Source organism: Vespula pensylvanica, chromosome 7 (assembly GCF_014466175.1).
Source record: "Vespula pensylvanica isolate Volc-1 chromosome 7, ASM1446617v1, whole genome shotgun sequence".
NCBI classification, from domain to species: Eukaryota; Metazoa; Arthropoda; class Insecta; order Hymenoptera; family Vespidae; genus Vespula; species Vespula pensylvanica.
The window spans coordinates 6,594,349-6,609,704 of record NC_057691.1 but is presented as its reverse complement, the minus strand read 5'-3'; the positions used below and the strand labels follow the sequence as shown (position 1 = coordinate 6,609,704).

General features: G+C 26.5%; 3 protein-coding genes across 6 annotated transcripts; 1 reads left to right on the top strand and 2 right to left on the bottom strand.

Moving 5' to 3' along the window:
* Positions 1–1,118: 1,118 nt before the first annotated feature.
* Positions 1,119–4,465, bottom strand: LOC122630665 (L-asparaginase 1). The gene is made up of 8 exons (XM_043815430.1): positions 4,111–4,465; positions 3,668–3,788; positions 3,438–3,552; positions 2,863–3,199; positions 2,330–2,644; positions 1,923–2,227; positions 1,662–1,835; positions 1,119–1,466 (listed from the first exon to the last, which is right to left on the bottom strand). Exons 1-8 carry the CDS (start codon positions 4,307–4,309, stop codon positions 1,134–1,136), a joined length of 1,899 nt encoding a protein of 632 aa, XP_043671365.1. The 5' UTR covers positions 4,310–4,465; the 3' UTR covers positions 1,119–1,133.
* A 1,582-nt stretch (positions 4,466–6,047) lies between these two features.
* Positions 6,048–10,118, top strand: LOC122630515 (small G protein signaling modulator 3 homolog). Of its 2 annotated transcripts, XM_043815074.1 has the most exons (15): positions 6,048–6,369; positions 6,485–6,663; positions 6,778–6,876; positions 6,949–7,112; positions 7,244–7,454; positions 7,535–7,665; positions 7,769–8,002; positions 8,070–8,164; positions 8,249–8,394; positions 8,476–8,573; positions 8,639–8,818; positions 8,921–9,031; positions 9,159–9,469; positions 9,556–9,716; positions 9,795–10,118. In XM_043815074.1, exons 1-15 carry the CDS (start codon positions 6,301–6,303, stop codon positions 9,985–9,987), a joined length of 2,382 nt encoding a protein of 793 aa, XP_043671009.1. In that variant the 5' UTR covers positions 6,048–6,300; the 3' UTR covers positions 9,988–10,118. The 2 variants fall into 2 exon arrangements, with proteins under 2 accessions (XP_043671009.1, XP_043671011.1); XM_043815076.1 differs by lacking the exon at positions 6,048–6,369 and having other exon boundaries at positions 6,491–6,663; positions 6,804–6,876.
* Positions 10,119–10,745: 627 nt separating this feature from the next.
* On the bottom strand, positions 10,746–15,317 carry LOC122630503 (eukaryotic translation initiation factor 2-alpha kinase). 3 transcript variants are annotated; one of them, XM_043815047.1, is made up of 13 exons: positions 14,888–15,317; positions 14,569–14,695; positions 14,301–14,475; positions 14,033–14,189; positions 13,765–13,936; positions 13,387–13,651; positions 13,168–13,293; positions 12,868–13,054; positions 12,703–12,808; positions 12,408–12,613; positions 11,627–12,329; positions 11,215–11,559; positions 10,746–11,045 (listed from the first exon to the last, which is right to left on the bottom strand). In XM_043815047.1, exons 1-13 carry the CDS (start codon positions 15,061–15,063, stop codon positions 10,815–10,817), a joined length of 2,976 nt encoding a protein of 991 aa, XP_043670982.1. In that variant the 5' UTR covers positions 15,064–15,317; the 3' UTR covers positions 10,746–10,814. The 3 variants fall into 3 exon arrangements, with proteins under 3 accessions (XP_043670982.1, XP_043670985.1, XP_043670983.1); XM_043815050.1 differs by having other exon boundaries at positions 15,212–15,317; XM_043815048.1 differs by having other exon boundaries at positions 14,847–15,313.
* Positions 15,318–15,356: the final 39 nt, after the last annotated feature.

Sequence of the window (15,356 nt, the reverse complement as noted above, 5' to 3'; positions counted from 1 at the left end):
GAGAATCTATATAATTTAAAAATCAGTGTCGTTACAAAACTGACAACTAGTCGTATTGTGTTACCTATATTTTGTTCTCAGGTATACGTTCCACCCATGATTAACGTTTTAATGAAAAAGAATATAATTGAAATTCTTTGTTCACGAGATGACGGAATATCGATTAATACTGCGCGAGGTTGTTAGATGCGAAAAAGGAGAAAAGTTATTTTTTATCTCATTTATTTTCCAAAGTTGAGAATATAATAGCGTAGAACTTTTAAAATACAAATCCAATTTTTTTATTCACGTTGAGAACATTCGATAAAAACTAATCACAGTGAGATTAAGTATTTTGTGAAATTATTCTAATATATGTTGCAAAGAAAATATATTCTATCGAAGGAAAAAAATTAAACAAATATATTATATATATATATATATATAATTATATATTATATTATATATATATATATATACATAGTATATTGTATTTCAAATATCCTTGGAATAAAAAAAGAGCAGGCGATCATTTTAATACATATGAAAACATAAAATGCGATATCCAGATATGAACGTATGAACGAACTCGCATATATACAATATATATTTCGATAGAAGTATAGAAATAATAGAGTCTAGTGTTGTTTAAAAAAAAAAAAAAAAAAAAAGAAAAAAGGAAAAAGAAAAAAAAACAAAATACTAGCATCGAAGTAAGACAACAAATAAACAAATTTGCTGAAGGATGGGGGAGTTCACACATACCGTATACATCCAAAAGAACGTGTCTGTATTATTGATATTGTGATATTGTCGATGGAATTAAACGAATAAAATATAATAATTGACGCTGTTTTCTTTCGCCACCAAGAAAAGAGAAAACTTTCTTATTGCTAACTAACAAATTTCAATGTATTTGTAATTTTTTTGTTTTCTATGGTCATTTCTTAAGATGACATTGAAAAATTATACTATACTATGTAGAAATTTGCTATGTAAATAGCAATATCATAAAAAAAAGAGACAACAAATGCTAATCTGGATTTTTTCTTAATCAACTATAAGTATTAAAAATGACAATGATTTGTTAATATTTAATACCTTTCCATATTGTTGATCTAAAATGATTCTTATATAAATTAATTTATTTAACATTATTTATTAATGTCGTGAAGTGTAAGACACTCCATTGCATCCACCGCACCAACTAATTTCGCAAGATCGAATGGTGTATGTCCGATCATGTCAGTAGATTTTGGATTTGCTCCGTGATTTAAAAGTAGTTTAATAATAGTTACGTCGTTATGTAGCGCAGCTAAATGCAAAGGCGTTCTTCCAGATGTATCCATTGTTTGAGATGCGTCAGGATCGGCAATCAAAAATGATTGAAGACGTCTCAAGTTTCCAGATCCAATTACGTCACAAATTTTATTTTCTATAGTATCTTTATCGAGTTTAGCACCGTGTTCTAACAAAATGTTGATAGTCTGTAATGAATGTTATATATGAATATATATATATATATATCTTTTATTTATTAGTACGTTAATATCATAAGTGATCCGAATAAAAAAATAAAAAAATAAATAATTCAATTTATCGTGTAATACGTCATTTGATATATCGATTAAATTGAAGAGACAGACAATTTATGTTGTTCGTCTAATAAAAGTATAATTTACCTCGTGATGATCATTTTCAATAGCTTCGATAAGTGGAGTTCGTCGAAAACGATCTTTTATATTAACGTTTGCACCCATTTTCAATAGTTCTTGTACAATATTTAAATTTCCTTGACAGCAAGCAATGTGCAGCGCAGTTCGACCATCTGCGTTTGTTTGTGATATGTTAGCACCCTAGATAATAAACAAAAAGAAAATCAAAAAAGCAGAAACGAAAAAAAAAAAAAAGAGATGACCATTGAATGTTGCACGATCACTTACATATTCCTTCAATGATTTTAATTTGTCTATATCGCATTTAACTACAGCCGCATTAAGCATAGAAGGAAAAAGTATGGAGGTCAGTTCTTGAAATTCAGTTCTCAAAGATAATTTCAATGATCTCGCTACGGCACTAACGAGATCTGATTCGAGCATGAATGGAAGTTGGCTTGATGTTAATTCACCACGCAAATTACTTTGTATCATTCTTCGTTTTGTTTTTATATCCCAATCGGTATTAGATAATACATAAGCTAACTTTGTTAGAGCAGCTTCCGGTGTCATGTCAAAACCAGATATTACACCTGTTCGAAATATTAAAATTTCTAAAATGATATCATTTTGAAATATATATATATATATATATATATATATGCATGTATATATGTATGATACATGTTATGTACCAGCTTCCTTTAATAATGCTCCTGCTTTATAGGTATTCGATACACGACCAGTTGTACATTGAGTTATATTAACGATAATAATACCACGTCGTGTAGCCTCGCGAAATTCAGCGAATATATCTTCGCGATTGCTTGGTATGTTACCAGAACCATATGTTTGCAATACAACACCTTCAATTGGTGATTGAAGAAATCCTTTCACTAGATCAGCAGTAATACCAGGGAAAAGTCGTAGGAAACAGACGTTTCGATTCAATTTCGAATGTACCGATAAATTTCTTGGACTTTGAGGATATTTCGACAAACAATAGTCGACTGTTAAATAATAATTAAGAAGATTAATTAATCAATTGTACATATATTATAATATGTTTTAAATACTAGAAGAAATATGTTTTCAGATTTTTAGAAAATATTAATATCATTCGAATTTTATCGTTAAGGATATTTAAAAAACAATTTCTATTAGAGAATATTATTTTTCTTTTTCCTTTCTTTTTTAAATTCATCTAATTAATAACATACAAGCTAACCTTCTATATTTATTCCGACCGTAGCCAAAGATGGAAAATTTGGAGAGTGAAATGCATCGAAGGAAGTAGCCGAGACTTTGCTGGTACGATTACCTCGCATAAGATTAGTCCCAAAAAATACGCACACTTCCGGTATATTATAATTTGCTGCTATTACCAAAGATGTAAGAAAATTATCTACTCCATCATTTCTTGTATCGAATATAGGTACTTGAGAACCAGTTAAGATAACGATCTTATCCAGATCTTGCAACATGAATGATAAAGCAGATGCTGTGTAACTCAATGTATCTGTTCCATGTAATATTACGAATCCATTAAAATTATTGTAATATTTCTAGAAAAAAAAAGGAAAGAAAGAGAAAAGAGAAACATTAAAAAATTTGATGAACTTAATAATTAATTAAAAAAAAAAATAGATTAGAAACAAACTAATTTTTTATTTATATACGGGTGTAAATATATATATATATATATATATATATATATATATATATATATAGTACGATTCACGATTAATTTTTTTTTTTCTTTTTTCTTTTCTTTTCTGTCAAATATGTATGTGAATGATTTACTTTGATATCATTAGCAATAAGAATCCAATCGTCCATAGTCATATCACTGGAATCGCAAAGTGGTGAATATTCTAATACCTCGTAAATGATACGACGATTATCTGTTGTTTTAACCCTGAGAATGAACAAAAAAAAGAACAATGAATCGTATATATACTTTATAGTGACAAATAATAGGTATTCGGTATATATCCAAAGTATTATCTTTATACAATGAATAATACGCTTACGGTAAGATCAAAGGACTCTCGTTAGCCATTTCGCCGTACATTTTCTTGGCATAATCACGATCGTGCATTTGAGAAAATTGTCGTAAAGTATTGACAAAAGAATTGGCTTTTGGTACTAGAACTAAAATATTTAAAAATATCAATAGAAAAAAAAAGAAATAGTGATCTATATCTAATCTAACGTCAGATCAAACATTTATAAACTTATTTTTCTTATCGTTTTCTATTAAAATCAGAATAAAACGATGTGATCTGAAAGAAACATTGCTTTCCTTTTTTTTTTTTTTTTTTTTCTCTTTTGTGAAATAACAGAACGTTAATAAGAAAAATTAGTTGGATGATAAGTATGACAAAAAAGTAAAGTTTGCAAAAATGAAGAAAAAAGAAAGAAAGATGAGCATTCGCTATAATAAAATCCTTTCGATTTTAACGATTGCTCTTACCTCCACTTTCATTTCTAATCATTCCTATAGTACCACCGGTATACAAAACAAGAACTCGACTTTCAGACTTGATCTCACTCGTGTCATTTTTTTTAATACAATATTTTTCACTATTATTTAAATTAGTTCCCATTGCTCGATCGCCATTATTATCGATAGACGATTTCTGATCATTTTCGTTCTTGGTAGTTCTTAACATGTCGACACATTTATGAACCACAACAAACTGATAAATATCGTTTAGTCATACAGTTAAATCGATCGTGCTGCTATTACTGAATCCTTAGTTTCAACACTAGTTTCTTTCTCTCTCTCTCTCTCTGTTTCTCTCTCTCTCTCTCTCTCTCTCTCTATCTTTTTTTTTTCTTTTTAAAAAGTCACGTTATTTCTTGAATGATTTATTCACATGATTCATTATAACTTTATTATATATCTCTTGTTTTATATCGTCCGAATAAATTTCAATTACAGTAAGATAATTTTGTATTGCATCATATCTTACCTTATGTAAGTTATACATATATATATTCTAGTAGAATTCGATTAATATTACTATGATAAACGTTAATTATACGTAGACTTTTTTATTTCAATGTAAGAAATACAAAATTTCTTCATTATATTACTTGGAATTATTTTTTATCATTATAATTTTATGCAATCGTTGATAACATATTCGTTTCAATACTTATATATATTTATGCTTATATACTTATATACTTTTCACTTGACTTATATATTTTTCACTTTCTTTATATACTTTTCACGATATTTCACAACAATATTCTCGATAGCAATAAATCATTTGATTGATCACATAATATAATATATGTTATATATAAATATTATACTTTTATGATATTTAATGCTAATAAAAAAGTACATTCTTTTCTTTTTTTCTAGTATCAATAATTTTTCTTCGATCGTTCAGTATATAACAATTACTTATATCTATTAAAATTTATTTTTTTTTTTTTTTTTTTTCACAGTTAGAAGAAGTTTCTTCGTTTTTTCTTGATGTATGTGTTAAGTATGTTCATCAACTTTCGCTCAAATCGATTTTAACTTCAGGTATGGATAAAGTATGAACTATTTAAACGGGGGATATTATCCCCACCATGTACCTATCCTATCGGTATATAAGTTGTGTAAGTGTAATGTAATGTGTAGCATAACAATCGAGTTAGTGTAAGTTAGAGCAGATAGGCTGTGAACTCACACTTCTCACAATTTTTCTTATTTATATCCTTATTTGATGATGATGTGCATATAGTAATATTCCATGTTATAATGCGTTCAACGTGACGAGTCTAGAAATATAAATGTGTAACAATTGCGTGTTAAACGCGTGATAGATATATAGGACTTCTTTACTTATCATTAGTTATCGTTAGTTGACCAACGATAATCAATTGTTGAATTCAGAAACGAATTTATATAAGTTCTCGTTAGGGTTTTCTTCAACTTCCCGTTCGAAAAGGGTTATGCAATATTTGAAAATTGTACGTACACTTTTGAATCTATCACGTCCCTATCACGTGTATTTGTTTATGTATCCTGACTCATTTCATTGGACTAATCATAATACGACATTTTATTAGCAAGGTCGATACGCATTTATTTTATTGGAAATTCTAATTATTTTATTCTAGAATATTTTATTGTTTTATTGGAAATCCACAAAGAATAATATATATATATATATATAGTTTGTTCTAAACGAAACTTTTTCTCTATATATATATATATATATAGAAAAATTCAAAAGATTAGGATATTTCTAGAAAATTAATCCTAATGAAATAATTCTTAAAGTATATTATATATTTTTTCAATTTTGTTATAAAATTCTTTTTATTTAGTTTACGATTATATGAATTATGTTGTTAAATATTTGTTGCAGTAGCATTGTAATTAGGTTATATATATTGAATTAATAAAAGATTTACAAGATTTTGAATATGGCGCTCTAATGACGTCACCTGTAATATTCATTCTATTAGATCGATTATATGTCGTAAGAAACATGTTGAGGAAAACGTCACGAATTACACGTATGGCGATCTGTAGAATAAACAAGAATAGAGTATATAAAAGTATGTGATAATACATAAAATATGTTTAATTAATAAAATAGATAATTAGTGCATTTTTCGAACTTAATAATATTGAATAATTAAGTGATAGAAGATGGATATTGCAAAATCCTTTTTCAACGTACGTGATCATGAAGGTTATGTTGGAAAAGAAGAACATAATGTAAATATTCTTATTCTATATTATCTAGAAAAATATTTTATTATTATTTAACATATATATATATATGTATGTTATTTATTTAGAAAGTAGTAATTTAACTCAGCATTTCTTGTAGAAAAAGTTAGAAATAAACTTGTCGGAAGATGAATTGGAAGCAGGAAATAAAATTTCTAGAGAATATTTATCACCTGTACCTGGCGGACCGTTTTCTGCTTTAACTTCGTCCATGTGGCCACAAGATATTTTAGCTAAATTGAATCAACCTGATGATCCTAATTCGCAACCAGAGTATAGGTATTGTATAGACTTTTATAGATTATATTTAGTATTTTTCAATATTATTTAATATTTTTAAACTTCTTATATAAAAAAGTAATATATATAAAAAGTAATAATATAATATTGTAGATTTGATGAATTTGGTTTTCGTGTAGAAGAAGAAGATGGGCCAGAACAGAGTTCAAGAAAAATCCTTGGCATTCCTTTTGTGGAAGATCCTCAACATAGGTATTAACAAAGAGTTTAATTATTTTCAATAGACAGATTTATTTTTGTTTAAATTTATTTTTATGCTATCAGATTACAATGGGTTGCTCTTTTGGAATTCAGTAACGATAAAGAGGATATAGATTTTTCATGGCAGAATGTAAATCAAAGATTACCTCGTACAGATAAATTACGTGACATGGTTCGTCGTGGTATACCTCATTCTCTTCGACCTCAAATTTGGATGCAAATGTCTGGTAATATTTGACTAGAATTAGAAATTACTATCTGTATTTCATGTTAATGATATAATATGCTTTATATGTATATGTATATGTATATATATATATATATGTATATACAAAAATAATTTATTATAACTCCATAGGTGCATTACAAAAAAAGCATACCTCAGAAATGATGTATAAAGATATAGTAAGAGCATCTAGCAGTGATGTACTTATGACTAATAAACAGATAGAAAAAGATCTCCTTCGTATTATGCCTGCAAATGCATGTTTTAGTCATCTTCATAGTACAGGAATACCACGTTTACGAAGAGTTATGCGTACTCTTGCTTGGTTGTATCCTGATATTGGGTAAAAACAACAAATATATAAAAGTATATATATTTGTGATAAACTTGGAAAATAATACATTATATGTTTATACTGTTAAGATATTGTCAAGGAACCGGTATAATAGCTGCCTCATTATTACTCTTATTAGAAGAAGAGGATGCATTTTGGATGATGGCAACTATAGTAGAAGATCTCTTACCGGCTTCATACTATTCGGCAACATTATTAGGTAAACATTTTCTATACACATCTGTAACGTCATATTTTATTTTGTTTCGTGAATAATATAAATTATAAATAAGTCAATCAAATATATTGTTAAATTTTTTTAGGAATTCAAGCGGATCAAAGAGTTCTGCGTACATTAGTAGCTAATTATTTATCTGATATCGATCATGTATTAGAACAGCATGATATAGAATTAAGTTTAATATCTCTGCACTGGTTTCTCACGTTATTTGCATCAGTTGTACATATGAAGATTTTATTGCGAGTGTGGGATTTATTTCTTTTCGATGGTTCTATAGTTTTATTTCAAATTACTCTTGGAATGTTAAAGATAAAAGGTATTTAGAGAAATTATAATATGCTTTATAGAAATAGATAATTAAAATATGCAAATCATTATTATAGAGATAGATCTGAAACAGCTTGAAAATTCTGCACAAATATTTAATGCTCTTTCGGATATACCTGGAGATATTGATGATGTAGATCAATTATTTCGTGTAAGTAAAATACAAATAATTTATTTTTCTATGTATAAGATTTATATACAATAAGATTAATTACATTTTTTTATGTATATATAGATATCACTAGAAGTAAGCGGATCATTAACTGACGTTTTAATCGAAACTCATAGGCGACGTCATTTAGCATATTTAATGGCTGATCAAGGTGCATTAGTTGGTAATCCAGATGCATTGCCAAATTTACCAAAGCAACATCTGAATAGGTAAATAATTCAAAATTATTTGTAAAAATATATATATAGATTATACTTCTAATATCAGTAATATTAAATTAATTTTTTAAGGCGTCAAATAAAAAGAAGTAAATCAATGCTACAAACATTTTTGTTTGGAAATGATAATGAAGAGGATGATGCAAAATCAAAGAATATTCATCAAACTGGTTTGTTACATTAAATATTAATTAAGATACATACTATTTAAATTCTAACTCTTATATTATTCTAGAAATTCTGGTTGATCTAAGAGAATCTGTGCTACAGGTAGCAAGACACTTTATAAATGTTGATCCAAAATTAAACAATGTTATACTTATAGCAGACTATACTATGGAAAGTCATGCCAAAGATCACGATAGTTATATAAATGTATCACGTACTAGAAAAAGAAGAGCTAAAGCTTTATTAGGTATAAATTAAATAATTATACATGATTATAAAATGGTAATAAATCAAATCTTTTTTGCCAAAAAAAAATGGCGAATAAATATAAATCTTTTAATAATCGTAGATTTTGAAAGGCATGATGACGACGAACTTGGATTTCGTAAAAATGATATAATTACTATCATTAGTCAAAAAGATGAACATTGTTGGGTAGGAGAACTTAATGGACTTAGGGGTAACATATGTGAAAGATATATTATAATAATTAATTTTCTTAAAATTATTTTATTGTCTAAGGTTATTTTTTTAATAAATCAGTTTATAAGTTCAATTTCGAATATTACATTTAGCTTGATTTGCAGGCTGGTTTCCTGCTAAATTTGTTGAATTATTGGATGAACGAAGCAAACAGTATACATGTGCAGGTGATGATGCAGTCAGTGAAGCTGTTACAGATTTAGTAAGAGGTTCCTTATGTCCTGCTATAAAAGCAGTATTGGAACATGGAATGCGAAAACCATCATTCTTAGGAGGTCCATGTCATCCATGGCTTTTTATTGAAGAAGCTTCTAGCAGGGAGATAGAAAAAGATTTCAACTCTGTGTACAGTCGGTTGGTGCTTTGTAAAACATATAGGTTGGATGAGGATGGTAAAGTTTTAACACCTGAAGAAGTAAGTTATTGATAGTAGTCATTAATTATTTTTTATTCTTCAAACTTATGCGATAATTAATGAAAAATATTTATTTTTTAATATAGTTATTATATCGATGTGTACAATCTGTAAATTTGTCGCACGACAATGCTCATGCACAAATGGATGTTAAATTACGTTCATTAATTTGTCTTGGATTGAATGAACAAGTTTTACATTTATGGCTTGAAGTTCTATGTTCTTGTGTAGAAGTAGTACAAAAATGGTACGGATTAAAAATATTTATAACGCGAAATAAGTATGAAAATAATGATATATATTTTTATTACATGTCATAATTTAGGTATTATCCATGGAGTTTCATAAATAGTCCAGGTTGGGTACAGATAAAATGTGAGTTAAGAATACTTAGTCAATTTGCGTTTAATTTAAATCCTGACTGGGAATTACCAGCAAAAAAAGAGCAATCTCAACCTTTGAAAGATGGTGTTAGAGATATGCTAGTAAAACATCATTTATTTAGTTGGGATCTTTAGTGTATAATTTTTAAATTAATGTTAATATATCTGAATTCAAATATAAAAAATATAAAAGCAAGATCACATTATAAGGTATAGAAAAATAATTTATATTAAAGAAACTATGCACATACAATTTATAACTATGTAATTAATTATGTTAGAAATTTATTTATATATATAAAAAAAAAAAAAAAAGAAAATAATTTAATGAAGAAGCATCTCAATCGCAAATATTCTGTTTAGTATATATAGATTTAAGGAAATTTAATTTAAAAAAAAAAAAAAAGTGAAAGCAAAATAAATAGTATAGTCTATAATAATTTCATAAATACAAAACCAATGGTACAACAAAGATAAAATAATCATTGAATAATAATTATGTAGTAAATATGTTGTGACAATAGTGATATATATATATATATATATATATATATATATATATTTAAATAAATTGTAATTTTAAGCCATTTGATCATTCTATAACAAATATTTATTTTATAATACAACCTATTAAATTATCACATTTTATTATTTTTATTGTAAGATACATAGATTTTTATAATAAATATATGTCTTTTTTAACATTGCTTTCTATATCAAAATATTACAATTTTTTTTTTTTTTTTTTTCTAAAAAATAAAGTACTCTATGCAAACGAAGAGATATTTAAAAATGATAATGAAAATTATTTACAGTCATTACATATGCAGTCAGAAAAAAAAATACGTTTAAAATAAAAAAAATATATTTTTGAGATATAGACATTTTTATAATGATTAAAAACAAAGAAACATATTCCAAAAAGAATTTACAAAAAGTTTATTGTTTATATTGGTAGTCTTTTATGTATTTATATTTACCTGTGATTCATTACTACTATTACTACTACTACTACTACTTGTTACAGAGGAATATTTGGCAAACTGCGGTAGTTCAAAATGCCATTTTGAACTTTCATTTGTCTTAAAACCATTTTCTTTTCCATAATACAACAATGGCGGTCTAGCTTTAATCCCTAGCGTTGTAGGCCTTTTTTCAGGCCTTTCATCCAACATAATTTTCAATAATGTATGCTACAATATGAAAAGTAAGAATGAATATACAATTAATGTTGACAATAATATAATATAAAATATAAAAATTAGACATAATTATTATACGTTAAAAAATACGTTAAACTACATAATTTATAAATGAAAAAAATATATATATATATATATATACTTGAAAAATTGCTTTTACCTCGGCTGGAAAAAATATATCAAAATCCGTTGGGAATGATAATCGGCGTAAATTGGTAAGAGTAACTATTCTTTCCATTTCTGTATCGAATGACATTAAAAGTTCAAAGAAAATAATTCCTAAGGAATATATATCTACTTTATAATCGTAGATCTGTCCATTCATTTGTTCAGGCGACATGTATAACTGAGTACCAACGCACGACGTATGTAAATTATGTTTTACATTAGTATTTTCACTTTGAATCGTAATATAAGTTTCTTCGTAACCTTCGGTCATAGCAGTAACAAGGCCGAAATCACCAATTTTTATTTTGTCGTCATAAGCAAAAAATATATTTGATGGCTGTAAGTTATAATATAATATTACTATCGTGTGATGTGATAATATAAATATTATCAATTTAGATTACCTTCAAATCACGATGAATAAGACCTTGCAAATGAACGTACTCTACGGCATCAACGATTTGATGAAATATATTCAATATCATACCATTATCTCTTGGATTCATTTGCTTTTTAAGCCATTCTCTGAGGCTAAGCCTTTGACATAACTGCATTTGTATATACAGAAACATTTTCGTAGATTTACGATTAATAGATTTTTCTTTTAAATTTACGGAAAGTGGAGTTTTTCTACGTTTTTCATATTCCTCCTTTCTACACAGTTGATTATTATTTCCAAGAGACGAAACATCTTGAGAAAAACGAGAGTCATCATCGTCGTTCAAATTATTGTTTGTCTTAGAAAGTTGTGAGCTAGGGTTTTCCTCGTTTTTTACTTTTTCAGAATGTTCAAATATGACAAAAGAATCATCGCTTTCACTTACATGATTTAAAACATAAGCTTCACAAGCACTATCTACAGAAGATTGTTCAGGTATAGAAACATCGATGCAAGTGGAACTATTACATTTTTTTTCGTTTTGATTCGTTTCTAAGGAAAATTCTGATGATCGAAACTTCTCCTTAGAAATCCATTCCTGATCGTGTTCTTCTAACCATTCAATAGGAGGACATTCAACCCATGCATTAAAATATCTAACAATATTGCAATGATCCAATTTTGCTAATGCTTTTACTTCACGCATAACACGTTCTCTAGAATCTTGCCTGTAATATAGATATATGATAAATTTTAATTAAAAATTACAATATTGTTGATTAAAAAATTTCTTCAATTAATATTACCTATTAGGTAATGCAATTCGTTTGATAGCATAATTACATTCATCTATCTTATTTTTAGCTTCAAATACAACTCCATAACCACCTTTGCCTAAACAATCAATTGGTTCAAAATCAGTCAAATAACGAGATTTAAAAATTACACTTTGTCCTTGAACTGTAGTTTCATTGGAATTCTTGCATTCTATATGGCGTTCTATTATCAAGGGCTGTAATGTATAAATGTTTATAAAGTTTTTAAAAACGTTTTGTGTATAAATATTAGCATGTATAAAAATAAAATTTTTTATTAACTTACTGGAGGTATAGCGTCTTTAGTTGTTGCTGTTCCATTTAGTAGATGTTGAGCCCATATGAAATTTAGTAGAAGTGCTGTAGTAATTGATATTACTAAAACTTCTTTCCTAGCAACAGAATTATTTATGTACCATAGTTCTATTTGATTTATTTATTAAAAACTTACCACCAATACCATAGGGAGACAATAATGACTTGTACTGGAGTTTCATCATCATCATATTCATCGTCAATCTCTTCATAAAAATTTTTGGTACTTTCGTCGCTAGTAATAAGTATATTGGAATCATTACAACATTGATTGTACCCATTTGATTGTAAATGTTCCTTTAGGTATAAATAGAAACCATTTCCTGTTAAAAAAAAATTTCTTTTTAAGTAGCATTATAACTGTAACTTATTTCGATTATAAAAATTGATTTTTTTCTTATTATAAAGATGATATAAAAAAATTGATAAAACACACCATTAATATATTCTGAATTATACATTACAGATAGAGCAGTTGTACTTTGTACATCAGTTACTTCAAAAGAGATATTTTTATCATCATTTTCTTTTTTACTTAAGAGATTAGTTATCAATGCTGTACCTGGAAAATATCAGATACTATATACATTTCTGAGTGACATAATATATTTAGGACTACATTTTTATTATATTCAATAATTAAACAGTTATGTACCAATAGCAGGATATGGTTGCCAAGGAATTTGTGAATGTGATGTAAATTTTGTTGAAGATGATCCTAAAGATTTATAGACTTTTACATTTTCTTGTACATATAATTGTCTGTCATGCATTCCTATATAAATACTAGGTCCTATTGCAAATTCAGAACCCCAAGCCCATTGAGAGTTATCAAATAAATTAACTTGCTTTAATCCATTGTTATCATTAATACTTTGTGTATTTTCTTTTTGCCATATTGTAACGATTGGAGAATCGAACTGTGAGAAGCAATTATTATAGTTAAAACAATTCAAACAAATATATCTTTTATCTTACATTTGTTTTTAAACATTAATTATTATCGTTATTGTTGTAAATGAATATTTTTAACCTTATATTGCCATAATTTTACAGTGGGAGCATTTTTTTTAACTGCCCAAATTAGTCCTTCAGGAACAATAACTTTCAGCTCAAATTCTGGAATATTTTCATTACTTCTATCATCGCATATATCTTGATTGGAAATTAAAAGTAATTCATGTTGCCCTACACTGAAGTTCCATCTATTTAAAAAATAATAATGTATTGTTTCTTAAATTTTACTTTAGACTTTATTTTATGATGAAATAAAAAATTCATTGATATATTAAAAAACTTACTTTTCTGCGCCACTATGTGGTTCAACTGCTCTGACAGTTTGTTGAAGGTGTTGAATGACAAGTATTTCTTGATTAATATAAGTGTCTGTAGTAGTATTGTTCTGACAACCACTGATATTACATTCATATAATATTTTTCCAGTTGTACTCAATACTCCTATAAAAAAATTAATTGATATAATAACGATTATATTTTTTACATCCATAATAATAAATTAATTAATGATATATTTGTATGTTACAAGATTGTATTAAATATAATAATTACCATACGATCTTGTTTCTTTGCCTCCAGAAAATACTAAATCTTCGGAATAACGAAATGATGAAGATAATAATTGTTCCGTTGTTACTGGTAATTTTTCTAAATTTTCACCATCAAATTTATATAATCCACCTCCTAAGGATGGAATTAATCTAACCCATTGTCCATTATTATTAAGCTATAAAATAGAAAAGATAGATTATATAGGTATAAAACAAAAAAAATTAAAATAATATAATTATTTAATTATGTTAGTATATAATCGACATACTTCTCTCCGATGAATATTAGAAGATAACATAGGACTATTGTTAAAATCCAAAGCCCATAGTTTCTTTCCATTATTGATAGCATCTAATGCTGATATCTTACCATCTAATGTACTCACAAATATCAAACTGTAAAATATTATAAATGCAAATATACAAAATATTATTTCTTAGAAATTGAATAGATGTTGCTTTATATATTTATAAAGTATAATATCATTTAAAAATATTAATTTCTTAAACAGAATATTTATAAAATCATTCAAATAATTTTACACACATAAAATATGAAATATAATCCATTGATTTATAATATATCACCTCTGAGGATTTTTGGAAGATTGTCCACAGACTTTTAATTGATTTATTTTAGCACCATTAACGAGTATGAAACTGTATAAGATAATGATTACTGCATAAAAATATATTTGCTTCCAAAAAAATTTTTTTGACATCTTTCTTTTATAAAAAGATATATTAACTATACATGATATCATTTTTCAAATGCATAGATCTAATTATTTAAGTATTACAATATTTGATTATTGTAATATGTTCAGATATAAAGATAACATATTCAACATCACATACAAAAAAATTACATAATTATATATATTTATTTCCAATAAAAAATATATCAAATACCATATGTAAACAAATAAATAAATGGATGTTGACTTTACAATTCATTACACTTTACTTTGATATAAATTCGTATACGGATTATACGACGTGAAATTACTTGAAGTGAACACAAAGAATATCATATTTTCATTTTTAACTATATTTA